The following is a 27,597-nucleotide window of genomic DNA, read 5'->3' as shown; positions in this document are numbered from 1 at the left end:
ATGGTTGGCAATGGCTCCCGTCGGTCCACACGTAGATCCATGCCTTCTTCCCATGGGAAGGCCAACCACCCACTGCCCAGGCAGGAGCAAGAGTTGGAGCTTAGTAAGTGGGGTACACAACAAGTGGGACTTAGGGGGTTGGCACGCTGCTGAGGGAAGCCAAGGACCCTTGAAATGAGCAGGGGCTGAGGTTGGATGTTCACATCTATACAGCATATGGGTTGGGGTTCATTCAGACTCTGACTTCCTGAAGCAGGGCACTGGGCAGACAGGGCCTTTGGCAGAGCCCACTCACCCCCATGTCTCCACCCCCAGGAAGGACAGCTGAAATGGTGCCTATATCCAAGAAGTCAGGTGGGGCAGACTTGGTACCATTGACACCCCACTGAGCAGGGACCTCACAGCTACTTTTGTGTCATTCTTAGGGCTCTGGGACTATAAGGGGTGGCCTGGATCATCCAAGGACTGTTAAGAAATAGCTATGCTTACTGGGGTGGGGTATTAGTGCCTGACCAGTAGATAGGCAAAGCTTTTTACTGCATGTTCAAATATGTGTAAGAATGAATGAATGAATGAATGAATGGTTTCTAGTGGGTTGTGCAGTGTCCTGGCTACCAGCACAAGATAAGGTGAGTGATACCTTCAGATGCTAACAGCAGGATTCTTTCTGCCAGAACTGCACAGGGCTGAGACCAAGGCTTAGGTGAGGACCCTGTTTAGCCTTTCTGGTACCAGATCCTATAGGGCATAGTTTGCTAAGGTTGAGTCTGACAAGAGCCCTGTGGTGAGGGAGCCTATGTGTATGAATCAGAGTTGGATTTTATTTGTACTTCATCACAACTGGCTTTGCAGCCATTCAGAACTTTGTCTGTGTATCATAATACAGACATGATAAAATCTCTGGGGTTTCCCCACTGGTGAGAAAGTGACTCTTTATATATGTATATGTTAGCTCTTTATGGTGATAACAATATACCTGGAGTAAGCAAAGGAGGAAAGATGCTTTAGGGTTCATTGCGAGTATTCAGTGCATGATGGGCTACTTTTGTGGCCATGGGCCTACACTAAGCAGAACAGTGTCAAGGTAGAAGGACCAATGGGCAAATCTCACCAGATGGTGGTCTGGGAGCAGGGAAACAGGAAGGGGCCAAGAAGAAGACATCCCTCCAGGCACCCCAGTGGCCTACTTGCTCTATCCAGGCCACATCTCCCAATAACACCATCAATGCTGACCCCATCAGCAACGGATAAGGCCACGGAGTGGATCAGAGCCCTCATGATGTTGTCATCTGTGCGGACCAAGACTTCAGCCCACAAGCCTTTTGGGGAGGAGCACATGGAATCCATAATGGTGTGACTCTAGCCATGCCTTCCTGTTTGCCCTTGCAAACTAAGGGATTTTTCAGAGAAAGACTCCCTTTCCAGCCACATGCCTGTAGGATGCAACTATCTTTCCTCACACATCCACACACTCTTGTCTTTGTCTCACAAGTAGATGGCAAATTATAGCTCCAGGGACCACCTTTCCACTCCATTGATAGTGAGCACCGCTCTTTTGGGTGTGTTTATGGTAGTGGGGGCCCTGACTGGCTAGTTAGGTAGAAGCCTCCATGTGTCCACATACCTCCTGCCATAGATGCATGCAACTCCTTTCCAGCTCTTCCTCACTGTGTGGATGGCCAAGTCCCAGGATGTTTACATCTGCTCACTGGGGAAGTGTCTGCCCCTTGGAGTGCCGCTTAGGCTTGGAGATGACAAATCCCATGGTGGCTTATGGAGGCTTGCTTTCAGCTTTGTGATTTAAACAAGGGAGGTGGCTACCATGACAGCATGTTGCTCCAAAGGACCAGCAGCTGTGGCCATATCCTTGGCCTCTGTGTAGTCTCTGTCCCCAAGCCAACTGGCTGAACCCTGATCTGATGCTGAGCTGGCTGCCAGGCCTCCTTGATGTGTCTGTGTTGATGGAAGCAAGTGTGCCTCCAGAGTCTGTGCCTTCAGTGTGCCAAGCAGGGACCTGGTGCTGGGTGGACCTGCAATCTCCAGCAGCATTCTCCTCCTCCTTCGCACCCAGCCCAGGAAGGTTATTGGTCCTTAGGTCTTGAGGGACTGGTGGGTGGGGCTTGTACTGCCCCTTTGCTTCTGGAATCGTTACAGATAACTTGCATTTGGGGCTCCTGGGAGAGCACTTGAATATCCACCCATCCTTGGAGGACACGGTAGCCAATAAGATCAAGAACATGATGTTCACAGAGCAGGGCCTGGCACTAAACACCATCTGCCATTTCCTAGAGAAGCACAGCAAGGTAGGATCAAAGAGATTGATGCTCCCCACTGTGTGGGAGATTTGTGGGGCAAGGGAGAAAGTCAAGACACCCTCTAGGACCTGTCCCAAGTCATTATGTCAAATTCACCAACCTATCACCCCTGCACTCCTAGAGGTCTTGACCATCACTGAAGCTCATAACCGTCTATGGGAAGGTATTGGAGGGCTTCAGAGAGTTGGGGTAGATGTCTTACTTCCCACCTACTGGAGGGAAGGGGGCGTGTACTCAGGGTCTCTTCCTGTCAGGGTTGGCCAACGTATCTCCAGGCCCATGAAGGCTCTGAAAGCCCTCATGGCAGAGTGCTGCCGGACTGTCTACCTGGAAGTTCCCATGTCCTCTAATGCCAGAGTGGAGGCCAGAGAAAACACCAGGAGTGACTGAGGTCTTGGGATATATAGGACTATTCCTGGTTCCTCACCACCAAATTAGTTTTCAATGACTAACCTCTCACAGCTGTTGTCCAGCTGCGTCAAGCAGAGTGAAGCCTTCTTTGAGGGCTACAGCAGGACTGTGTGCTTACAGAGGGAGGCTAGGGAGGCTAGCCAAACACTCACAGCTGGGCATTGGGACTGGGAACCTAAGCTCAGGTAGGGAGGGGAAACCATCCAGTCAGAACAGAACGGGCAAAGGCCCAGCAAGGCCAACACAGAGGCACGATAAGCTGGGAGCATGTCAGAGGACTACAGGACTGACTGTGTCTGCTAAGAATGTCGGTCTCTGTCATAAGGGTCTCAGGGCTACAGCAGAGGCGAGCGTGGCCAGATTTACTGAGACCCTAGCCCCTGGAGCATCCTTACCTTTGGCTTTTTTCTCACATGTTTGAGAACAGGCTGTCCTCCATCCTCTCAGGGCCCTGGTAGGGCTACATCTGTCCTGTTGGTTCTAGCAAGCAGTATAAGACTGCGTCTTACCCTGGTGATTGGGTAGGGACAGGCGGGGCCTGAGTGCCAGTTTTCCCCACAGCTCTGGGGAAAGCAGGAGGTGTCGTATGGGGATGCTTCTGTGCAAAAGCTCCTCGAGTTCCTCAGCCTGGACCCCTGGAGGGTTGCTGATAAGGTGAGCAGCCCACAGGCAGCCTGCAGCTGCTTTGGCCTGGTGGAAATGCTTCTGGAGGGTGACCTCCGGATGCCTTGTCCCACACAGAGGGAGGGAAAGGACTCCCTCTTGGGGAGGGAGTGACTCTGATCACACAGCCCAGCTGTGCTCAGACAAGTGGGTTTCTGACCGGTGTTAGCCTGCTTTCCACTCTGTCCTGCCCTAGGCCTTCCTCTTCTACCTCTACGGGCTGATCCTGCGTGAGTGCCTCAGCGTGGAGCAGGTGCAGTGCCACCTGGCCAGCCTCCTGGAGCTGTCCCATGAGCACTCCAGCCAGCGGGAGGTGGGTCAGCACCCTCAGGATATTGCCTGGTGCCTTCCTGTGAGTTCCCGGCCCTCAAGCTCCATTCATCATCACTGTGGTCTTGTGTGACTCTCGCTGCATGGGACACTTTGTCAACTTTGTCAGCTTTCCACCAGCCCAGTCCCTGGGAGGCAGCCCTGGTGGAAGAACAGGCACCAGAAAGCTAGAGGGCTTGCACTCTCCCTTGTGGGCTGCCTCACAGGGTCCTCTGGTCCGCAGGGCATTGCACTGGCTGTGGGCCTGGCCTCCACCAAGCACTTTGAGGAGGTATGGGCCCTGTTGGAGCACCTGGGCCGCACCAAGTTTCTGCGTTCATCTGTCATGTCTGAAGACAGCCAGGTAGGGAGGGAGCATTCAAACAGGGCAGCACTGGACAGAGAGGGAACCAGCCTCCACATGCCCATTGGTGACACCAGGACTCTTGCCTTCCCTTAGGGCCTGGTGGCCGGGGGGGGGGGGGGCACACAGGAGGAATGAAGTACATATTGTGTGCCCAGGCTTCATAGGTGTCCCCTCCGTAGGACCTCAGGAATGGAAACTGTTGAACTAAGGATCTTGGGCCAGGGAGCCCCTAAGACTTTTGAGTGCTATGCCGGGCCTTAGCCTCAAATTCTCACCTGTCCTCTGGATCGAGTAAATACCCTGAGCAGCTCCACTTTCCTGGCCAGTTCCAAGCCCAGTAGTTGTGCTGGGCAGTCATCAAAAGAATCCCAAAGGAGGAGGCTTGCCTGGGGAACCAATCAGAGGGACTTCCTAGATAGGAGGGCTAGTGGCGGCCCTAGGCCTGGCCCTGCGAAGGAGGGATGCTTCTGGCTACCACCCTATGTCACTACAGGAGCTTCAACTTTCTCCTTGGCAGGAGGGAGTAGGTGGGGGATGGGAGGGCTGAGAGCTTGACACCCCCCAGCCTAGCTGTCACCCTGCCCACAGCCATCAGACAGCCTTCGATGGAAGTGGGTCAGCAGCACCTCCCTGCTCTGCTATGGGCAGATAGCCAAACACGCCAAGGAACAGATCCTACCCTGGGTGGACAACATCGCCTCGAGGATGGTGTACTACTACTCCTGCGGCCCCTGTGTGAGGCCTGCCCCCACCTCCCCGCAGAAAGGCAGGGTGGGCCGGGCAACTGGGTTAACTCACCGTAGCACCCCTGTATGCATTCACAGGACATCCCTGGTGTCTCAGGAACAGAGCCCACTCGGGGTCTGCTCCCTACACTCTGGGGTCCAGTGCTCTGGCTACAGGTCGCTGGGATAGGGCTGTGTCAGTCCAAGGGTAGGGAAGCTGACCCAAGGAGAAGGGAGCCTTGTACTTGGTTTCTTCACCTCACAGAGAAAATGTATGTTTGTCTGAGTAAGATTGCTGCATGTATGCAATAGCTCTGTGTCCTGAGTATGAGGTGTGTTGTGTATTTTGTATGTATTTGTGTGTGTGTGTGTGTGTGTGTGTGTGTGTGTGTGTGTGTAGGGGAGGTGTCTATGTGTTTGTTGTGTGTGCAAGGTACACACCTTGCTGGCCCCCTGATCAAGGTGACAGGATACTAGGGGAGTGTGGGAGTGTGCCCTGACTTGGTCTCTGGCTCACCTGTCGGGGACAGGATGAGATCCTGAAGTCAAGTTTCCTCTCTGCGGCCATCCTGCTCACAAGATCACTCCAGGAAGAGTATGGCTCCCAGAGGTACAAGTTCACTCAGATCCCAGAGCTCATCCAATGCCTCTTGGTGAGTGACATTGGGGTCCACTGTGGGTGTTCCCAGGGATCAGAGTGGCCAGCCAGAGGCTGTTGCCACACTTGTCCTTCTTCTGCCCTCCAGGGCATCCTCCTGAAGGAACCCAACTCCTTAACCACCTTCTTCCGGCAGAAGGTCATACTGGTCATCTCAGGCCTGAGGTAACTCTGCCAGGGTACGGGGAAGGAAGACAGGCAAGGTCCTGGGTTTGTGGTGGCAGGCAGTGTGTGAGGGGGTGGGGCCTAAGGGGGGACCAGAATATTAGATATGCTGAGGCCCTTCATATTGTGCCTAACAGATTAAGTGTACTTTCTTCCATGGCCAAGATAGATTAATACTGGCAAAAGCTGAGCTCTGGCCACAGGCACACACTGAGCATAGACTGGGCCCTAACCTGGGTCATTGATTCACAAAGCCTACCTTTTCACCTTTAGACCCCGGATCTCACCTGGGGAGACCTGACCTGACCTCTGACCCTAGAAAGTGTCTAAGTTTCCCCCAAGCAAGTGCCAGTGAATTAGAACAGCTCCGCACAGCCCCTGTCATGTTAGCTCTTCTCATTCCACTGGACCCAGACAGGGCCTGTTTTCATATTCTAACTGTGCTAACATGTCTTTGCTGGGTGCTGGGAGCCCCTTGGCCCAGCCTTGCACCCCAGACTGTCACTTTCTTCTCTTGTAGTCACCTGCCGCCCAGACTCAAACCCATGCTCAAGTCCCAGGTCCTGCAGACCTGTCTGCAGAGCATGTACATGCTTCCCTCTCCTGAGGCTTTGAAGAGTGGCTCACCTTCTTTGGAGCAAGCCCCAGATGTCATGGTGAGGCCCTGGGCTTAGCGTGTCTCCCTCCCAGCGGTATGGGTTCCTGGTGCTAAGCCAGGGGGTTAGCCTTGTCTGGTGATTGGCAGAAGGAGGAGCTTTGTGTGGGTTTACAGGCATCTTGCCTGGGTGCACAGACTTGTTCCAATCTTAGGAAGTCTAGGTAGGATCTTGGAGGTTTTCTGTTCAAACAGACCCTGGCCTCACTCAGTGCTTCTCTGCTTTGGCAGCATTCTCGGAAGCGTGCCTTCCTGTACCTTGTACTCATTGACTTCTAGTGAGCTGACAACCCTCAAAATGCTGTGATGCATCCTAGTCCTTGGCTGTGCAGGTCTACCCTGCTGTCTCAGGGAAAGTTGAAACAGGGACAGGGATGGCTGTCGCTCACATGCCTCTCGTCACCCTCGCTGGCACTCAGCTAAGCCATGTACCATTTCAGGCTATACCCAAGGTGGGTTGGACCACTTCTGTCCACAGCAAGTGAAGAGAGGGTGCCATGTTGCTGGGAGGAGGCCTGCTCTGGGAAAAAGCCATCTGGCTTCTGAGGGTGGCTAAGCTTTGCTCAGCAGAATAAGCAAGGAAAGAGACAAAACCTCTAGAGGCAGTTTGTTTCCTGGCCCTGGAACCAGGGTCCTTAGAGAGGCCCGGTGGATGTGGGGAGCTGAACTGTGGCCTTGGGTTAGGCTCCCGAACACACATGAGACATGGCCTTGTGGATGGTCTAGGTTCATGCTAAGAAAGCCCAGAGAAGTGAGAAAGATGGAGGCGTCTCTCTCAAGGTGAACTTCCATTCACCTCCGTGTGGTCACAAAGGAGGTGGCAGCCATTCCTGTGTGGAATTCAACTGGGACCATCTGCTACTGGGTCAGCTGATGACTGGCAGCTGGCCATAGCTTTGATTCACTGTTACCTTCATTCTGGCTCCTGGGATGAGCACCTTGCCATGAGCTCAGCTTTGGTGAAATGTATACTCAGCTCTCACAATTAACTTTGAAATAGGATACTATGTAGGATTTTTTTTTTTAAGACTAAGTTTTTAAGACTGTGTGTGTGTGTGTCTGTAGTCTGTCTGTCTGTATGTCTGAGTCTGTGTGTCTGTATGTCTGTCTGTCTATCTGTGTGTCTGTCTGCTTCTCTCTCTGAGTCTGTATGTATGAATGTGTGTGTGTGTGTGTGTCTGGTGTACAGTGACACACAGGTGGAGATCAGAGGAGAGCTTGTGGAAATTGTTTCTCTCCTTCCACCATGTGGGTCCTAGGGATCTAAGTCAGGTCTCCTGGTTGAACAGCAAGGGCCTTTACTCCCAGGAGACATCTTGCCAGCTCTACTATGTAGTTTCTAAGGCTCCTCTTGTACTCTAGATGTAAGCCTGTAGTTGGCATTTGAAAATCTTTTTCTCAAGTTTGGGATTTGTTATATTTTCTGGGCTGTGACTTCTGAAGGAAAATTGCTACTGGTTGGAAAAATGCTGTTGTATTCTTTTATGGCCTGGGCTTAGGTAATGATGTCTCAGAAGTTTGCTTACCCCAGGGACACAAAGGATGCCTGGGTTTTCTGTTGGAAGTTTTGTAGCTTGAGGGTTCAGCTGTATTTTGTGGGGGCAGCTGAAAGGAAGCACCATAGCTATAAAGAACAGAACACTGCTTCCCACAGGCCTGGAGGCTGCGGGCGTCCTCCACAAGCCCATGTGTCTGAATTCTCTGTCTCCAGATGGTGGTGCTGTTTTGGAGCTGGGGGTGGGGAGGCGGTTAGATGGAGGAGGTGGGTCGCTGGGGTGAGACTGGCCCTACTTCCAGTCTGAGCTTTCTCTTTTCTCTGAGTCATGTGAGAAAGTCTGCTGCAAGCTCCTGCCACCACAGCCCAAGTAGCTAGCTACGGTCACCATGCCTTGCTGTCAGAATGCACTATCTGGGCTGAGCTGTGGGCTCAAACAAAGCTTGAAATCGCTTCTGTTGGATATTTGGGCACAATAACGATGCTCTAGCTGGTCAATGCAAGTTGGGGTTGGGTCGATAGGTCCACAGGTCCATGCTGCTGCCTTCAGAGGCCTGAGGAATTCCTTTCAGGAACACATATTCAAGGAAAGCCAAGGTTCTTGACTGTGAGCAAAACAATAATTTCAAGACGACCCAGTCTGATAGAGTGAAATGATGGGTTGCTGGGGCCACATGAGGGGGCTAAGCCATATCTTTCACTGGGAGTGGGTTCTCCTCTCTTGCCTGTGAGACTCCTAGAACACTGTAAGTTTCCAATTTGGGAAAGGAGTAAGGCCGTCCTCAGGTCTGCCCAGCCTTAAGCATGCTCATTGCTATTTTAACTTTGTTGTTGGTTGGTTGGTTTTGGTTTCTTGGATTTTTTTTTTTAGACAAGGTTTCTCTGTGTAGCCCATGTTCTGGAATTTACTATGTTGCATTCTTGTTTGAAATATCTCTACAAAAAGAACATTGCCTCCATGTCAGTAGCCGTCACAGTGGATGGTATTGGCTGTGCCAGAATTCTCGACTCCTTTTAATGACCTGCTTGGGCCTTCTGGATGTGTTTGTTCCATCTTGGTTTTATTTCCATCTTGGACCCATCCTTCACCTTGAGAGAAAATTATCATCTAAAAAAACCTTTTCAGCCAGACTATTTCCTTTCTCTTTTAACCTTTATCAAGAATATGGGGGTGGAGGGAGCCTGGCCACGGTGGTACTCACCTTTAATCCCAACACTTGGGAGGCAGAGGCAGGAGAATCTCTGACTTTGAGGCCAGTTTGGTCTATAGAGAGAGATGCAGGACAGCCCAGGCTAAGAGAAACCCTGTGTTGAAAAAAAAAAAACTAACAACTAACTAAACAAACAAACACAGTGTTTCATTTGTATCTGCTATGTTTTCAATGGCTGAGACATCAGCCAAAAATCCTTCTTGGGAAGACAGGTGAGCAGGAAAGAAAGCAGAACAGCAGGCATTATCAGTGGCTGCAGGAAATAGGCGAGCAGAGCTGGGAGGGATATGCCTGAGCAGCTAAAAGGACCTGTATGCTCACACCACACTCCTCTTAAAAATACCCCCCACCTCACAAACAAAACAAACTAGTCTGGAGGCAGGTCTCACTTTGCCAGCCATTGCCAACTGGGTGGTCTGGCCTCACCTGTCAGTGAGTAGATACCTCTCAGCCCGCGGGGAGGAGCTGGAGAGACCAAGAGGTGACCTGATGGTCATGTGATGCGAACTGACCCTGTCCTTTGCCAGGTGGTGTACAAGAAGACAGAGCGTGCCCTTGATCTGCTTCTCCAGAACTTCATCACTGAGAACCCGAGCATGGATGAGATTTGCTTCCTCCTGCAGGTGAGGCCTGTGTACTGGCAAGTAGGGATTCCAGCCCCAAGCAGGGCTACTGCAGAGAGGGTGTGTGTGTGTGTGTGTGTGTGTGTGTGTGTGTGTGTGTGTGTGTAGTACTAGGTAGAGACTGAACCCAGGCCCTCATACATGGATTTTCAATATGCTAGATAAGTGCTCTAACCCTGAGCCATACCCCCAGCCCTCCTGTGACAGGCTTTATGAAAAGTGAAGGGAGTTCAGAAGAAATGGGCACATAGGTGTTTCCTCTCTCTATGATGTGGTATCCCTTAATGCCTTAGGCCTCTGTCACCAAGAAGGCCATCACCACTCTAAGACCCCCAGAGTCATGCGCCAATATAAACAAGCTTCTTTGAGCCGGGTGTAGTGGTGCACGCCTTTAATCCCAGCACTTGGGAGGCAGAGGCAGGTGGATCGCTGTGAGTTCAGAGACCAGGCTAGTCTACAAAGCGAGTCCAAGACAGCTAATGCTACATAGAGAGACCCTGTCTCGAAAAACCAACCAAACAAAAAATAACAACAACAAAACAAGCTTCTTTGTAAAGCTGTCTGCTTTGAGTAATTTTTTATAGTAAGGAAAGGTGGACTAACATTTATAGTGGGTTGGACTGAAACACGAGCCACAGCTGGGGCTTGCGACTGGCTCCAGGATCAGAGAGGTGGCCATTAACCTGTGGGTTCTGACATGACTTCCAGGTAGATGGTATTGGAGTTCAGTTGAGTTAGAGGATGTCCCACTCCTGTCTACCGTGGGATTGTTTGGATAGTTAGAATAATCATGTTGGCTGTGTGAGAATAGGAAGGGTTCTTGAGCTTTCTCTGTATCTCAGATGGCCCAAACCTGTGAGGCACCCCAGAGCTGAAGGAGTGAGTAGTGTGATGAACAGCAGCCAATGATGTGGCTGGGTGGCTGTCACCCTGCTCTGGGCTCAGGTTGAGCTGGGTGTGATGGGGTCTGTGAGGCCAGGTTCTCATGCTCTACATGTCCCAGCACACAGAGAACTGGCTGAAATCTGACAAGAGCCACGAGCGCAGTCGGGCAGTACACTCCATCTTCCTGCTTCTGCAGTATGTGGCAGACTCGTTGAAGCTCGCTGTGAGTTCCCTATACCCCAAAGCCTCAGGGAGCACCTGATTGGGGGTGGGGTGGGGGAGTGGGGGGGGGTGGAGGTTAGCATCCAGGTACAGGGTGGAGTCTTGTCATAGACACTCTCTGAGCCCTCAGGCCAGGGACTGTGGCTAGAGCTCAGCATGATGGCCTGACTAAATCCCTAAGCCAAGGGCCCAACCAACAGAGGGCAGAGACTGGAGGAGTAAGACGCATAGGGGTTTTGAGGAAATAGCCTGGGTCTGACCAAGAAAGCTGCAGTGTAGAGGACCCACGTCTCACACAGTCCTGAAAACAGCTAGTCTGAATGCTGGGAGTGGAGAAGCTGAGAGGAAGGGAGTCACCTTGTCCCTGTGCTCTCACACTCCAGCTGCTTCACTTGGAGGCATCAGGCTTCAACAGGGAGGACTGAGGTAAGGCAAGTTCCTGAGGCGATGGGCCTCAGCCACCACCCTACACCTCAGGAAAACTGTAAGCAGGCTTCTCACAGGCCAGGTGTGGCTAGTTTAGCATTCAAGAAGAAAGGCAGGAAAATCGTATGAGACTAGCATGAACTATATAATAAAACCCTGTCATGAAGGGGCGGGGATGGGAAAGACAAGAGAAGGAGAAAATAAAAAGGACGAAGAGGATAAGGTTGACTAAATAAAAGCTGAGAGCCTCCAGGTCCCTAGAAGAAGACAGACCCTTCTCATAAAGGAAAGGCAGGGCAGCATTCAGGAAGTAGTAGGGTATAAAGAAGATAAAACAGACCGGGACCATATATAGCTCACTTGGTAGAATGCTCACTCAGCACACAGCAGGTCCTAGGTTGGATCCCCAGCACCACATGAAACAGGTGTGATGGTGTGTGCCTCTAGAACTTGGGAAGCGGAGACAGGAAGCTCAGAGGGTCAGGGTTATCCTTGGCTACATATTGCGTTTAAGACCCCTCATCTCAAAAACAAACTTGATAAAATTGACCTCATCAGAATGAGGAACTTCTGTGCACCCACCAGACACAGGACACAGAGGGGCAAGAAACGTCTGCAGTATGTGCATCTCACAGAGGACTTGTGCCCGGGAAATGGGATCAACTGTAACTCAGTGAAAAGCTAACCAGCCTTTAAAATGGGCAACAGATGAAAAGAGACATTGCAGAGCCCATGAAAATAAATGTGCCCCCGCATAACTGGTCATAAAGGAAATGCAAATAAAACCACCACGAGGCACTGCCATCCACCCACTGGAAGGGTTAAATTAAAGACTGGGAACAGCAAGTGTTGGCCAAGGTGTGGAGTCCCGGAAACGTCTCCTCTAAGCACTGGCAGTGTAGGATGTTCAAACTGCCTGCCAGAACTTCCGGCAGTTTCTTTGAAAGTCAAACACATATTTCTCTAACCACATAGGTCTGCTCCTAGGTATTTACCAAAGAAGAATGAAACTGCATATCCATTAAAAGCTTTATGCAAGAACAGCTGTATGGTTTTATTCATCCAGGAGCCGAGCTGGGAGCCCTGTAGATGTCCAGCAATAATTACAGGCAAGCGGCTGCGGCAACACCCATGCAGCCATGCACAGGGGAGAACGGAAGAGACACAGCAGGGGAGCTGGGTGTGGGGTGTCGTGCTTGAACTGTGGAGATTAGTAAAGATGTTGGGAGGTCCGTCAGAGGGAATCATGGCTTTAGCTGACAACTGGAGTCTCAGGAGTGGGTTAGCTCCTGAGAGAATGAAAGGCTCATTTGTCATCCATGTGCTGTTCTGACATGCACTCCTGCCATGTGCCATCCGACACCCAGTGATGCGGTGAAAGGCCTTCTCCAGAAGCCACTACCCGATGCTAAGTGAACGGCTCTATCACTTACCCAGGCCCAGACACTGTCACAGCAGCAGAAAGAGGATGCAGACACGAGAATCTATTCAAATTGCCAAAACTATTGAATTTTGCACTTAATATTTGTAACCTCTCTATAACTGTAATATTAAATAAAAATGACCATAAAAGCTGCTAACAATTTCTGTAGTTTGTTTGTTTTTTTTTTTTAACAGTTATGCAGTAATATGCTGGCATGAAACTTTATTCTGTACATTATTCTACATTTTCTGAATTTTTAAAAACTTATACATGACAGAAGTATGGAGGGTCTGGATGCAGAGGTCTCCTGCAGACAGACAAGGACCTCCATCAGAGAGAAAAGGAACGGGGCTCTGTGCTAGAGTTGGAGCCAATCACTTGAGTCTCTTAATACATGTGGTCACCTACATATGTTTGTGTATGTAGCGATTTCAGCATGTATCAGGCTTTGTGTGTTTGTAAGGTGTGTGAGGAGTGGTGTGTGTGTGTGTGTGTGTGTGTGTGTGTGTGTGTGTGTGTGTAGTATGACTGCATTGAGACAACTGATGAAGTTTGGCTATAGACTGTGGATTTGATAATGATATTGATGTTGAACTCAACTTTTGTGACCATGACTGTTCACTTGTCACTAAGTGTCCTCATTCTTATGAAACAGACAGTGCAATGTTTGAGTCAGAAATCTCCAGTTAGAAGAAGGGGTGAGGGGGTGGGACAGAGGGAACCAAACAGAGCAAAGAGGAACTCAGGGAAGACACTGGCTAGAGGACACAGGGGAATTCTGAGCTATTCTTCCACATGTTTGAAGTCAAATCAAAGTTAAAGCTACAATATTGAAAATAAAATGGCTAGTAAGGTCCTCATAGAGCAGTTAGCCCTGACAGAGGTTTGAGGTGGGTGAGAGGGCTTTAGCGGAAACTCTGAGTTGGGTCTTGTGAAGCTGGCTTTGGAGATCCAAGCTGGGCCTGGCTGGGGCAGTGAGGCCCATTCAGCCAGTTCCACTCAGAACCTAAGGACTGTCGCTTAGAGAGGAGTAAGAGGTACACTGTTCTGTGCTCAGGGTCACACTCAGGCCCCTAGAGGAAAAGTGTCAATCAGGGGAAGTAGAAATGGCCCTGCGCAGGAGCCAGGCTGAAGACGACTTGAGTGAGGCTTGGTTGGCAGAGATGTGTCATTAGACACTGGGTGTTACACAAGTAGAGGTCACAGGTGGTCCTGAGTAAGCATTAATCTGGATACCTGTCACTGAGATGGTGACTGGTGAGTCAGGACTGGGATGTGTGCTTCCAGGTGGGGAGGGCTAGCCAGGTGGTGTGTGCTTCCAGGTGAGGAGGGCTAGCCAGGTGGTGTGTGCTTCCAGGTGGGGTGGGCTAGCCAGGTGTGTGCTTCCGGGGGTGGGGTGGGCTAGCCAGGTGTGTGCTTCCAGGTGGGGAGGGCTAGCCAGGTGTGTGCTTCTAGGTGGAATGGGCTAGCCAGGTGTGTGCTTCCAGGTGGGGAGGGCTAGCCAGGTGTGTGCTTCCAGGTGGGGAGGGCTAGCCAGGTGTGTGCTTCCAGGTGGGGAGGGCTAGCCAGGTGTGTGCTTCTAGGTGGGATGGGCTAGCCAGGTGTGTGCTTCCAGGTGAGGAGGGCTAGCCAGGAGTGTGCTCCCAGGTGGGGGGGGGGCTAGCCAGGTGTGTGCTTCTAGGTGGGATGGGCTAGCCAGGTGTGTGCTTCCAGGTGAGGAGGGCTAGCCAGGTGTGTGCTTCCAGGTGAGGAGGGCTAGCCAGGTGTGTGCTTCCAGGTGGGGAGGGCTAGCCAGGTATGTGCTTCTAGGTGGGATGGGCTAGCCAGGTGTGTGCTTCCAGGTGGGGAGGGCTAGCTAGGTGTGTGCTTCCAGGTGGAGTGGGCTAGCCAGGTGTGTGCTTCCAGGTGGGGAGGGCTAGCCAGGTGCTTCCCTCCAGGTGGGGAGAGCTAACTAGATGTATGGTGGCTGCTGCACACTCAGACCACAGTGCTAATCTGGGTGTTGGAATGTGGCAGGAGCAGAGACTTCAGAAAAAGCATCCGAAATGGGCTTCACAGGGCAATGGATTCACAAATGATACAAAAGGCCCCAAGCTGACAGTGAGGGAATAGGGTGTCTGGTCTGTTTTCCCCCAAGCCTGGAGCAGAAGCTTCACTCTGAGAGGACAGGAGTATGGACCGCAGAGGAAGAAAAGACCACTACAGATCAGGGCTGTCCCCAACCAAGGTCCTTGTCCCCCATGCTTCACACTCCTCATCAGACCACTTTCCAAACCACAGAGTCACTGCTAGTGTAGAGCGGCCCAGCCTGGCATGGTTTCTGTTTGGGTCCAACCTAGCACAGTGGTGCACGCCTTTAATCCTGCCCAGCACTCGGGAGGCAAAGGCAGTCGGATCTCTGTGAGTTCAAGGCCAGCCTGGTCTACATAGTGAGTCCAGGACAGCCAGGACTATTCAGAGAAACCCTGTCTCAAAAAACAAAAAACAAAAAACAAACAAAAAAACCCATGGTAACCATAAGAAAGAGACTGGACTGCAAACAAAACGCGACCTGAAATGAAAAGCCGCTGGTTCCTTTCACTAGCAGCTCAGCTCCCTCAGAAGAAAGCAACCTTGGAGCCGAGACAATTTGGTACGAGGACAAAAGAACCTATCAAGACCAATGGGAAAGAAATCCCCTAGGAAAACCAGAAGAGCCCACTGGGTGTGGAACAATATGCAATGGATACAGAATCCCAGGAGAAGTGAGATGACACTGTCATGGTGGAAACTGCTCACACCGGCTGAAAAAACCACACACTTATAGATAGGACTATCAAGAAATCCCAAACAGGGCACACACAAAGGAAAACACAGGGGAATACACCACAGCACGAATTGTTAAAGACCAGTGAGAGACAGGAAAGTTCTAAAGCAGCCAAGATGAATGGATCACACACACACACACACACACACACACACACACACATACACACACACACATGCCCATATGTGTGGATATATACTGGCACACACACATATTCGGGCATGCGTGTACACACGTGTGCATTCACAGGCAGACACATATCCACACAGTCGTACATGTGTACACACCGCCACACATTCATGCACATATACATACACTGGCATGCATGCATGACTACACACACACACATGCACACAAGCATGCAGGCACATAAACTTATCCACAGGGACACCTGCCTGAAGGAAGTGAGAGGTGTACCCAGCCTTTTATTGTTAAAAACAGAAATGCCTTTTCCCAACGGATAGGTCAGAGAGGTGAAGGGCTTCCCAAGGTGGGACGAGAGCGCCTCTCAAACCCTAGCTTGTGTGTCTCCCAGAGACCCCGGGGACAGGAGTGGCAGGAAGAAGTGGCACAAGGAAGCTAGACCTGCCTCTTCTCACCGCCCCACTCTCCTCAGAAAGAGGCTGTGCCTTCTGTGCTGGGCCACCAGATAGGCCTACTGACTCTGCTGTGGCGGGACAAAGATGAATACATACAACAGCATTCTCTCCGCTGTGTCTTCCTCCTCATGCAGCTTCTGTTCCAGCAGAAGGGTGAGTGCAGCAGGGTCAGGGGGTGGGGGTGGGGGGGGGGGGTTGTGGGGCCAGCACATGATGGCCAGCGGGGCAGGGGAGAGCACCAGTGGCTCAGGGTAGGCTCTCCTTTGGCGTCACTGTGAGTGGAGACAGCAGTGCTGGAGAGAGGAGGCCGCACAGGACAGCCCTCCTGAGCATAGCCATACACAGGGAAGTTGGTGGAGTCCACAGAATGGAGTAATATGAAGCCCTTTGAAAGCAACGCGCCTAGAGAGTGGGAGATAAGCCTCTACTATATGGTGAAGGTGAGGCTGCTCAGGCTGTGTCCTGGGCCTCTGATAGCCCCGGAACACAGTGGTTATAGGGTCCCACCTCCCCACTCCCAGCCAAAGGGTCCTAGACATCTGTGCAGGCAAGTAGGTTGGGAAGGACCAGGATGGGATGGAGTCCTGCTCGTTCCGGGAACGTTCTGTCTCTGTACCTCCCCTTCCAGCCTCTGCATGGGTAGGACCTTTGAACCCATGGGCCAAACATTCTCCCTCTGGGGACAAGGGAGACCAGCCTATCTTGCTTTTCTGGGGGATATTCTCTTCTTAAGCACCGGCCCTCCACCCTAGGTAAGCTTGAGAGACGCCCCCTCTCTGGCCTTTCATGACACAGCCTTTCCCATATTCTTGAGGCCTGGCTTGCCCATTACATTAAAATAGAGAAGAAAGGGGCTGGGTTTGTGTTGAGGCTCCATGACTGGGTGACGTTGAGTCAGTCATTCCATCTTCCTGGCCCATCTTATTACCTTCCAAGTGAGTGTCACTTGAGTATGGATCCAGCTGCTCCTAAGACAGGCTAGGTCAGAAGCAGTGACACCTCCCAGCATCTGGCATCTCCTGGGCCATGCACTAGGCTGAGTCTATTTTCCTAGTGGTCCCTCCTGAGAGAAAGTGGATGACAATTTTGGTCCCATAGTTCCGAGGCAGTGGCAGAGGAACGCTAGAGCTGGTCATCATTCGGATCCAGTAGGAACTGGATGCTGTGACTCTTTTTTTTGTTTTTTTCGAGACAGGGTTTCTCTGTGTAGCCTTGGCTGTCCTAGACTTACTTTGTAGACCAGGTTGGCCTCAAACTCACAATGATCCATCTGCCTCTGCCTCCCGAGTGCTGCGACATCTGGCTGCGACATCTGTCACCCCATTGATCATCAGGGTTGAAGCTGTGACTCTTTCCAAGGCTGTTTACCACGTTGTTCCCAGGGAAACTCTTTGGACAAGAAGCAGCTAGGAGCTTATGGCAGGCATGCTTGTAGCTACCCAGTAATGGCTCCAAGCTGGGGAACTACAGTTCATCACAGCCTGGGACAAGGGCAGGATGGGCCCTTTGGGAACTTGCAAGTCTTTGACCATAGCACTTATGTAACTGTGTATGTGACCTTTCTTCCTTCTCTGGTAAGAGGCTGGACACTGCCTGGCCCGAGCCACTACTGACCAGAGATTCCCCACTCCCCAACCTTTGCCTCTACACAGACCTTCAAGGACAACCTGACAGTGGCACAGCACACACAACTGACCCTCACACTGGTGCACAGTCTAGGCAGCTCTAATTACCTCCGCTGTGACCTTGCTGCCCAGCTCACACTGATGATCTGTGAGGAGCCTGGCTTTAGAAGGGAGCAGGTGAGGCTGGGTGGGTGTGGCTGACCTCCCTTCTCCCTGTCTGTACAGACAGGCTCATGAGAGCATTCACCTCACCCATTCCTTCACGTGTAACCACAGTGACAAAGGGCGATGAGCCTTGTAGCCTTTGAGTGGGATCCCATTGTACCTGTGGCCAGCTGCCTTTGTCCAGCAGGTTCCTGGCCCACCGTCTGCTGCTTTATAGGTATAGCCCGTGGGAAAGAGCAGATCTAACTTGCCCTGCAGTTTGGCTTGCCCAACTAAGTTAAAAATCCACCCTTGCAGACTTCCAGGCCCCATCCAATTGGGTGCTTGTACAGGGTCAACCATGGCACTCCTCTTGGCTTGTTTACCCTACCTTCCTTAAGACAGGCATGGAGAGGGTGAGCAAGCTGTAAAGCCAAGTCCTACCAGGAACTCAGAGGGCTTTGCCCTGTCTGAAGCTGCCTTCCACCTTGCAGGTGGCTGAGATCTTGCAAGGCCTGTTCCAGGAGCTGCCGTATATCCACTCCAAGAGTGTCCAGCAGACCATAAGTCATGCCACCATGGCTCTGGGGACCCAGCATACTCAGGAGGTGGTGGAGGTGGTCTTGTCCTTATGTCAGCCCTCAGAGAGGTAGGTCTTCCCTTGACCCAGGCACCCCAATATGGTTATCATCCAGGCATGTGGTGGTCTTCCTTCCCCAGGCCATAATTAATTACTTAACACACTAGGCAAGAATAGGCATTTGAGGGGTCTGTCTCCTTCCTGACTCCAGACTATGGCCAGAGGGGTTCTGAAGATGCTTTAGCAGTCCCTGTGTAGAAACAATCTCAGATTCATAGTCACCAGAGGTCAACCTGTAAGCAGAGTCACAGACCAGTCAGAGGCTGTGAAAACACACAGTGACATCCCTCCACCTATCCACAGGCACTCCCATTGTGGTCCCAGAGCCCCAGTGGGTCTTGATTCCAGCTGCTACACTTGATAGTCTTTCAAGCGGCATTCTGCTGACAATGAAGCCTTACTAATTCAGAACATGCATGTGGGGCTGGCAATAGCAGCAGAGCCATAAGCCTGCCAGGAACTCATAAGCCTGTGGCCAGCCATGTTCTAAGCATCTCATGAATACACACACACACACACACACACACACACACACACACACACACACACACACACACAGTTGGCAGTGAGAGAGATGCCAGGGACACTAGCTGATCTCAGAGCACATACCCTTTGACAGGGAGGCAAGTGCAACTGGGACATTATGAGCTCTGTCTGGATTGGTTCCTGACTATGCTGCCTTCCTTCTTCTCTTCAGACCATCTGAGGGGCTTGCTCCCACTTCCCAAGAGAAAAGACAGGCTATTTGCTTGGGGTCCTGGAGAGAGGGACTGCAAGACTGGGACTCATGCAGAGATAAACAAAGTATCAGACTCTGACCTCAGGGCCCCTCACCTGCTGCTCCCGAGCGCTCCCTTTCTCACATCTCTCTAATGGCCAGCATTCATAAGAGGCCTCTCTGTAGTGATGTGGACTGGACCCTGTCCCATCAGGTGGATCCTACTGCTGTGGAAGGCCCTGGCCACCAACTACCGTGTGGCTCGTGATGCTATAACCCTGCTCTACACAAAGCTGAAATTGCGGCCACCCAAGGGGCTTCTCCAGTCCACGTATCAGGCCCGGCTGGTCTCCCTGATGGTGAGCAGCATCCTGTCCTAGACCACCAGCCTGGTCCCCTCAGTGGCAGCAGCAGTATCCAGAATCTCAGTGGGCTCCCAGGGGGACCCTGTGCTGCCTCCAAGGACACCACTTTCAGGCCTTTATCAATGGTTTGTGGTCACTTGTGGAGGTGGACAATACATTTCACCTGCTCCAAATGACTCTTCCGCCCTGCATGCATGCCCCTCCCCTCCCCAGTGTCTGAGGTACTCACCGATGGACCAGCCAACTAGCTGCTGCCATTAGCACTTGTTTCCTCATGTGGATGCCCCATTATAGGCCACAACAGCACTAAAAATCCCATGAGAGCTTAGCAAGTGGTCCCTAGACACAGTGCGAAGTAGGAGAAAGTCTGGCCTCCCCTGACAAGACTCAGAGACACAGTGACCATGCACTGGGCTGTGGTTGGCTGTGGGGACAAGAACAGTGAATAGAGATGGAGGAGTGATGAGAAGGCTCCAGAAGGATCTAAGGAAGACAGAGGGATTTCTAACAGAGAAAGCAAGGCAGGGGTCTGAGGTGAAGGTGGCCAGCACTGATTGGAAGCTAAGGCTAGCACCTGGACTTCCCCCAAGCTTTGGAAGAGCCCGACTTAGCAGTGACCCACTTGTTATCTCTGCCCCTTGAAAAGAGACCTTTGTGTTCAGGAGAGGACCAGGTAGAGCAGTGGATATGGCACCATAGGACGGGCTAGGGGATGATTCAGGGAAAAAGCCAGGAAATATTATGGCCAAACACAGCCCAAGCCCAAAGAAATAGGGCTGGTTGGGGATAGCCACCAGAAACTCAGGGCCAGGGACAAAAAGACAATGGGACCAGGAGAGCTATTCATGCAGGGAGGCCTAAGAAGGACCTCCTCATAAGATGGGCATGAGGAGAGATCCATCTCCTCAGAAGGTGGAGCAAGAAAAGTGCAGCCAACAGCATGGAAGGCAGGCTGAGCAAAGCCTGGAGGTCAGGGCCCAGCCCCAGGGAGTACAAGGGGTCCTGGTGGAGCTTCAGGGTTACTGCAAGAATCTTCAGGGATTTACCCAAGAGGGGTCTTGATGGTGAGCCCAAGGGGGCCAGACGAAGGCAGTGAGGACTGGATTAGAGTGGCTTTGTAGATGCTGTCTCCACTCTTCTGCTCAGGGCTCCCTCTCCAGGCTTAGCTCTGTCACCCACTGCAGGCTCTGGGTACCATTTATGAGCTGCTCTACACCCTGGAGTACAGGGAGACAGTCCGCTGGGCTTTCGCAGGGATCCTCATGGGCCTCCTCACAGAACTCTACTACCTGCTGGAGGTGGGCTTGGTGGAGAGCATCTTTGACTACCAGGAAGACAATCTGGCCTCTAAGCCCCTCGGGCCCTGCAGGTGAGCCAAGATAACTTGCTGCGGGCCCCTCCCTTATGGCCACTGAGCCATGCTGGTTCTGTGGACCCACGAAGGAAAGGATTTTGAATAGAGTAGGAAAACTCCATCAGGTACTTGCTTGATTCCTCCATGCCTAGGACCTGCCTGGAAGCACTCAAGGGCCTCTTTTGGACCAACAAGTACTGGGAAGTGTTTGCTGATATGAAGCTGATCCAGGGCTGGGAGCTCTTGGGGCAGTTGGAAACTTTCACAAAGGGAGTGACCCTTTTGGCCAGGTGAGTCCTCAGCTTGGGCACCCTCACCCTGGGAGGGCCTAGAATGGAAACCCCAGCCCATTCTCCCTACACTGGACCCTGCACTCCAGACCCAGAAATCTGGCCAGTGCTGAGGCCTCACTGGCAGGACGGAGTCCTCTGGGACTCTGTGCATGCCTCTTGCACGTGCTAGGATCATGACTCACTATAACTGCGAGATCAAGGCTGTCTTGGGGCAGGCTCTTGTATCCCTGAGGAGCTCTGAAGAGCGAGACAACATCGTGGGCATCTGCATCATATCTGAGGTCAGCCTCTCCCCAGCTGCCCCAGTGGACTTCCCTTGTAGGCACCTGCGTCAGGTGTCAGCTGTGCTCGCTGCTGGACTTGCGTCTTTAGATCTCATTCCATTGTTACGACATGGGGCAGACTAAGTCCTTGCCAGCTGTGGTTAACAGGTGGACTGATGGTGCCAACCCCTACCCAGTTTCTCAACAGCCCAGATGTCTCCCAGCATGTGTCCCGGAAGGCCATGGACAAATCCCTGAACCTGGGCCTTTCCAACCGCAACCAGATGGTGCAGGCTATGAGCCTGAAGGGGCTGGGCAGCACCCTGATAGTCCCTAAGAAGGTGAGCGGGGTAGGAGCTTGAGAGAGATGCCCTCTGCCATCCCAGGAGGATGACAGGGAGGTCTGAGCACAAAGGGAAGTGTCCTAAAGGGTATTTTCTTGCAAGGGGTGGTAGAGAGCCCAGGAGGCCTGGTTGACCCCGTTTAATTGTTTCGGATGGTACTCCTTCTAGGTAGGAGTCCTTCATATGATAACCCCCTGGCAGGTACCCAATATCCTACCTTTTTGAACCTTTCAGAGCAGAGCTAGTCTGAGATAGACCTCATGATAGGACTGGGATGAAGCTGCAGATTTGGCCTAGCCCAGATACATGGTGTGGTTTTGTCTGCTTTTCCATCCAGCCTGTAGGGGAGATAGGGAGTAGACCCTGGAACAGCCAGCTTCATCACTCAGACCTCTTCCCCACCTGTACTGACTCAGAGATGGGTTGATAACACCTTCTGAGAAGGCCAGGAGCCCCAGTAGCTGCCCAGGGCTATGACCTGTCTCACTGGGGCAGCTGGGAGAAACTGGTCAAGGGTCCCACTGGAAGGTGGTGGTCTCTCTGCAGGTAACTCTGTTGAAAAGTAAGTTGATGGAGCTGTTGGAAAACTTCCTAGAGCCTGAGTTCAAGGACCCGGTGGGCCTGATGGAGATCATGAACCACCTCCTGCAGTGTCTAGGCATCCAGGGCATTGGAATCGCCAGCCTCAAGATCGCTCAGCGCCTTCTTGGCCTGTTCAGAGATGTGAGCTGAGCACAGGGAGGGGTGGGTGGCAGGACAGGGCAAGGCAGGGCTGGAGATAGCAATCAAAAAACTAGTACCTGCAGCCGGGCATGGTGGTGCATGCCCTTAATCCCAGCACTCGGGAGACAGAGGCAGGCAGACCATTGTGTGTTTGAGGCCAGCCTGGTCTACAAAGCGAGTCCAGGACAGCCAAGGCTATACAGAGAAACCTGTCTCAAAAGCAAAAACAAAACCAAAACGAAACAAAAAACAAAACAAACAAACAAACAAACAAACAAACCTATTACCTGCTCTCTGTACCATCCCCAGAATCCACCTGAGTGTAAAGACTCTGGAGACAGGCACTAGTTGAAGTTTGTGAGGGTGCCAAGTCCTGGTCTCAGGATTCTGCCTCCCAGGCTCCCAGGCAACATGAACTCTTCCTGCTATGGAACAGGGCCAGTTGATTTCAGGGGGTTGAGGTTGGGAACGAGGAAGGCTTGAGCTTGGCATGGACAGGCCCAGGAAGACCACCACAAGGTGCCTCTGAGATGCATTAGAGCCAGGGAGATGAGAGCTAGGAGGAGCCCCAGTTGGGGGTAGGTAGGCAGTCAGCAGCCACTGCACATCTGGGATTGAGGAGCAGGCAGTGATCCAGTTTAGGGCGGAAGGTGGTTCTGCCTTCCACGGAGAGGAGCTGAGTCCTGATTGGGGGGGGCGGGTAGTAGAAGGAGAAATGATGGCATTAGCAGGCACTCTCTTAGAGGCTGGGTTCTGCACTCCCCTCAACCCAAGGACAAAGATGCTGTCGTTAGAAAAAATGGAACAGAATACATGGAAGGAACCTCACTCGGGGTCCTGAAGGCAGATCAATAGTCAGGTCTGCGTAAGTGTGGAGGTATGGCTGCTGTGACCCCAGAGACTTGCAGAAAAGCCCAGAGATGAGAGGCCAGGAAGAGTGACTAAACCAAAGGAGGCTGCCAAAGGATGAAGGAAGGCGAGGAGATGGAGCCAGTGAGAAGACCACGTGACAGAAGGAGTCAGGGGCTGAGTGGTCACTGGCTCCTGGGGTTAGAGACAATGAAAGCAGGTCCTGAGCAGCACAGGGCCAACGTGAGGCAACCAGAAGCCATTGTGGGAAGAGAGAGAGGAGGGAAAGTTGGCCTGTTGCATGCCTGAGCATAAGACCAATCTCCCCACCCCCGCCCCACCCCAGGAAAGGGCTGAGGTTCGGGAAGGTGCCATCTTCCTGTTCGGAAGTGTCATCTACTATGGTGGCAAGAAGTTTCGGCTGATCCTCAAGAACATGGCTTTCCAGGCTGCAGTGCCCCTCCTCTTCCATATAGCTGACCCCTGTCCAGAAGTGGCCATGGTGAGTGTGCTCCAGCTCAGCTGGGGGCAGCAAGGAGAACCAGGCTGACGGAGGACCCAGGTAGAGACCAGAGTGAGGCTCGCATTCAGGAGGAGCCACACAGGCAACAGAGAGGGCTGGGGTTTTTTTTTTTTTTTTTTTTTTTTTTTTTTTTGGTACCCAGCAGCCACAGAAGAGGAGTGGGATCCATCTTGGTGGTATTCCTCAGCCTCCAGCTTCAGATTCCTAACTCCCATCCACCAGGCCCTTGGGTAGCCTCTTCTGGCTGAAGAACTCTGCTCCACCATCTAAAATGAGCTGCAGACACCTGCCGTGCAGGACCCTTCTTCCTTTACTTTCCCCTCGCCAGCCAGCGATGTGACCATGTGCTGCACTGGAGCACCTGCTTGTACCCTGCCCACCTAGTGCCATGACCCCAACCCAGAGGAACTTTGTGCTACCCTTCAGGGTGGCCATGAAACACTTGGCCATGTCATGAATGCCTTGTGTTTTGTAGGCCATGCCTTTGCAAGGCACCTTGATCTTCTGGAACTATCCTTTATCTCTGCTTCTGCCTAGAGCTAGCCTAGCTTATACACACTGCCCACAGGCCAAGCTTAGTCTCTTCAGGCCCTGGGAATAAGCTCTCCCAGGATTCTGAGAGTAAGGCCTCGTGCTTAACAAGCCAAACCTGGCCCAGGCCCATGTCCAACGTGGGAGTCCTTAGAAGGAGGCCTAGGCAGCTTTTCTGGCAGCTCTATGTGCATCAGAGCAGGACACCCTAGGCTTGGGGAGTGGGTTACCTCTTCTTCTGGTGCGTGTCCAGGGCCCTAGGAGTCCAGAGATGGGACCAGTGCCGAAACCTCCACCCCTTGGAGTCTGTCTGGAATGGGCAGGGTGGTGGTGGGTGGAGGCAGAGACACTCTGTTTTCTGCCTACAGAAAGCCAAGTTCACCTTGCTGCGCTGTGCCATCTTGCTAAAGTGGGAGTTCCGGAAGGAGTTGTTCGGCAAGCTGGCATGGGGCCAAGGGCTGGGCGCTGAAAATGACATTTTTGTCTACCTGGTAAGGTGTGGGCCCCTTTACAGGGGAAGGCTTGGGGCCCGAGAGTTGGTGGCTCTGTGCTCACCCGTGACCTCTCTGAGGACAGGGGATGAGGACAGATGAGGAACATTTTCCCTTTGTAACAGAGCTCAGATTCTCTGAAGTGGACTGTCCAGGAGGGGTGGGAGAGTCTCCACCATGTGCCTAGGATGTGCCCAAGGCCACCATAGTAAGGCCTCTGAGGAAACAGCGCCCCCTGGTGTTCCAGTGCAGATTGAAGGCAGACACACCTGATTGCCTGAGCCTATACATTGCAGGGCCCAGGAGTGGAAGACCAGCAGTAAATGCCACCCCTTGCTGCCTAGCAATCAGTTTAATCTTTGGCCTTACTGGGTCTAGGCTGTCAGGGATATAATCCTAGACTCTTGAACAAGACCAAAGTCACATGAGCAAGGCAGGTCATGCCTAGAACTGTGGCTGCAAAGAGCTCAAGGTGTTTGGATATGGTGGGGCTACTGAGCTCTCGGCCTGCTTACCCACCCATGCAGTGCACCATGTGGCACCTTGATGACTGTGACAGTAGAATCATGGCCCTTGAGAGACCCAGGGTTGCAGCCACTAGCTGTCTCACGCAGTCCTAACTTGGTGCCATTAGAGCTCACGAAACAGGGAAAGCTTAAAGACTGAAGGGAGGACACGGAGCAGCAGAGCCCACATATGACACAGGCTCTTGTGCCATGTCTGTGATGCATGAGAGACACTAAGGTGAGTGCTCAGAGGACCTCCCCTCCCACCTCAAAGGCAGCTTTGCTCTTCCAACAGCAGAGAAGCAGCAGGGTACAGAAGCTGCCAGCAACGGGGTGGGTGGGGGTGCGGGTGGGGGTGACATAAACTTTTGGTTTGTGGAGGGATAGCAACCAGGCAGGGATGGACAGAGGCATGTTGGCGGGTCTCCAGAGTGATGTTGGGAAGGGCTACAAATGTGGGTGATCCCAGATCCTTGTCATGGGCTCCCCTCATTGGACCAAATGAAGGAACTGAGCCGTCACCACCAGCTACACTTCCCCATCCTCTGTGGGACTCGGATGCCCACCCTCCTCTCCTCCAGGCTTTGGAAGTGGACTTTAGTGCTTGGAGTCCCTCAGGAAAGCCATGTCCCTGAATTGAGTTGCCACACAGATCCTCGATATGGCTACAGGCTCTCTCTTCTCTCCTCAGATAGAAAGCAACATTGGCAGCTACCAGCAGTTTCTCAGTCAGGCCTTGGTGTATCTGGACAGCCCCCACAAGACCCTGAGGCTGGCAGCCATGAAGTTCATCGGTAGGTACTGGCTAAGCAGCTTCAACCCCCACCTCACTGCCTGGGCTTCCATGATGGATGGTCAGGTTCACATGTCTGGGGTCTACTGCAGGGGTGGTAGTAGACCTAGGCCAGTGAGGAGACAAGATGTCCTTGCTGGCCAATGCTCTCAGTGGACAAGGCTTGCCACTGCTAACTACTTCCTTGACTGACCCAGGGGGATTGCTTCAGGACTATTTCACTGACCTCTGCTACCACTTGAAGAAAGACGATGTGACCATCCTTAAGAACTGTGAGCAAGCCTTTGTACCCTCGGGTGGCTGAAGCCTGTCTTCCCTGGCCCTTGAGGGAGATTTCTGGTGGGGAGATGCTTCTCCGGTAGTCTCCCCTCCAGACTGTGGGTTCACTGGGCCCCTCAGCTCTACAGTAAGCTGGTTGGGACATGTGGTCTCTTGCTGCAGATTTGGAGGCCCTCAGCTATGACACAGACTCCAGGGCCCGGAAGTTCTACCTGAACTATTGGAATGATGTCATAGAGCTGTCTCATTACGTGACTAGCTGAGCCCGCACTTGTTCTCATTCTTGTCTCTGCTGAGTTCTATCTTTATTAAATGCCACAGAGTACTCCTGGCCTCTTCCCAGACATGTGTGCATCAGGCCAGGCCAGCTCTCTACCTAAAGCTTCATGACTCAGAGCTCCAGAAGGTGCCATAGTATTACATTGGCTGCAAGAGCTAGGGACTTCAGAACAGATGTTCCCACACCCAAGACTCCAGGAGCCACCCTCAGCAGCCCCCTTCCCCAACCATCATTTGTCCTCAGCCAGGCAAGGCTCTCCCGCATGCCCACTTGGCCTATTGCCTACCCTATTCATCTGCCAGTCCGTATCAATTCTGCTCTCAGGTAGATCTTATGCAGCCCTGCTACGCACCTACCTCCCTCTCGTGTCCACTGAACCTCTCACACTTGCCCAGGACTTTCACTTAGCTGATATCCAGGCCTTGGTGGGACTTCCAGACTTCTTGAGACAGCCTTCCCACACTTAGCTTGGCTGCTTCTCTGCTGTTGTGTGGTTCCCTGTGGATACCCATTCTCTCTGGAGAAGGCACCGTTCTCCAAGCCCATCCAGGGCCTTCAGTTATGCCCAGTGCCCTTGATTCTCACAGCGGCATTAGTACACTGTGGAGGCTACCAAGGTAGACGCAGGGTGTTCTTGGGCCACAGCCACCAGACAGTGATAAGATTGTAGATACAGCCAGTGCCCAGGGTGTGTGGCTCAAGGGCACGTAACCTCGTAAGAGATGCTCAAATATACTGAGGGGTACTGTTTCAGGGTAGAGGTGCTGAGTCACATCAGATGCTCAGAAAATACTGGAAACACCCATCTGCCAGCCACATCCCCTGAAGAGGAGGCGGGTGGATAAGGTGGGGCCTGAATTAAGGGGAATCAACAGGACTGAGGAGGAATCAGAATCAGGAAGGAGCGGAAGAGGCTCC

At 52.3% G+C, this 27,597-nt stretch overlaps 1 protein-coding gene across 1 annotated transcript; it reads left to right on the top strand.

Moving 5' to 3' along the window:
* Positions 1-26,662, top strand: LOC127201824 (maestro heat-like repeat family member 5). Its single transcript, XM_051160527.1, has 26 exons — positions 1-103; positions 316-354; positions 2,155-2,303; positions 3,288-3,380; positions 3,586-3,702; positions 3,943-4,062; positions 5,321-5,443; positions 5,537-5,613; positions 6,134-6,269; positions 9,502-9,597; positions 10,601-10,705; positions 15,976-16,111; positions 16,304-16,398; positions 17,611-17,760; positions 18,222-18,376; positions 19,300-19,444; positions 20,635-20,819; positions 20,957-21,094; positions 21,267-21,378; positions 21,558-21,701; positions 22,251-22,427; positions 23,623-23,778; positions 24,699-24,821; positions 26,019-26,121; positions 26,318-26,392; positions 26,562-26,662. Exons 1-26 carry the CDS (start codon positions 1-3, stop codon positions 26,660-26,662), a joined length of 3,153 nt encoding a protein of 1,050 aa, XP_051016484.1.
* Positions 26,663-27,597: the final 935 nt, after the last annotated feature.

Source organism: Acomys russatus, chromosome 17, assembly GCF_903995435.1.
Source record: "Acomys russatus chromosome 17, mAcoRus1.1, whole genome shotgun sequence".
Lineage (NCBI taxonomy): Eukaryota > Metazoa > Chordata > Mammalia > Rodentia > Muridae > Acomys > Acomys russatus.
The sequence above is the reverse complement of the archived record's forward strand: the minus strand, read 5'-3'. Positions and strand labels throughout refer to the sequence as shown.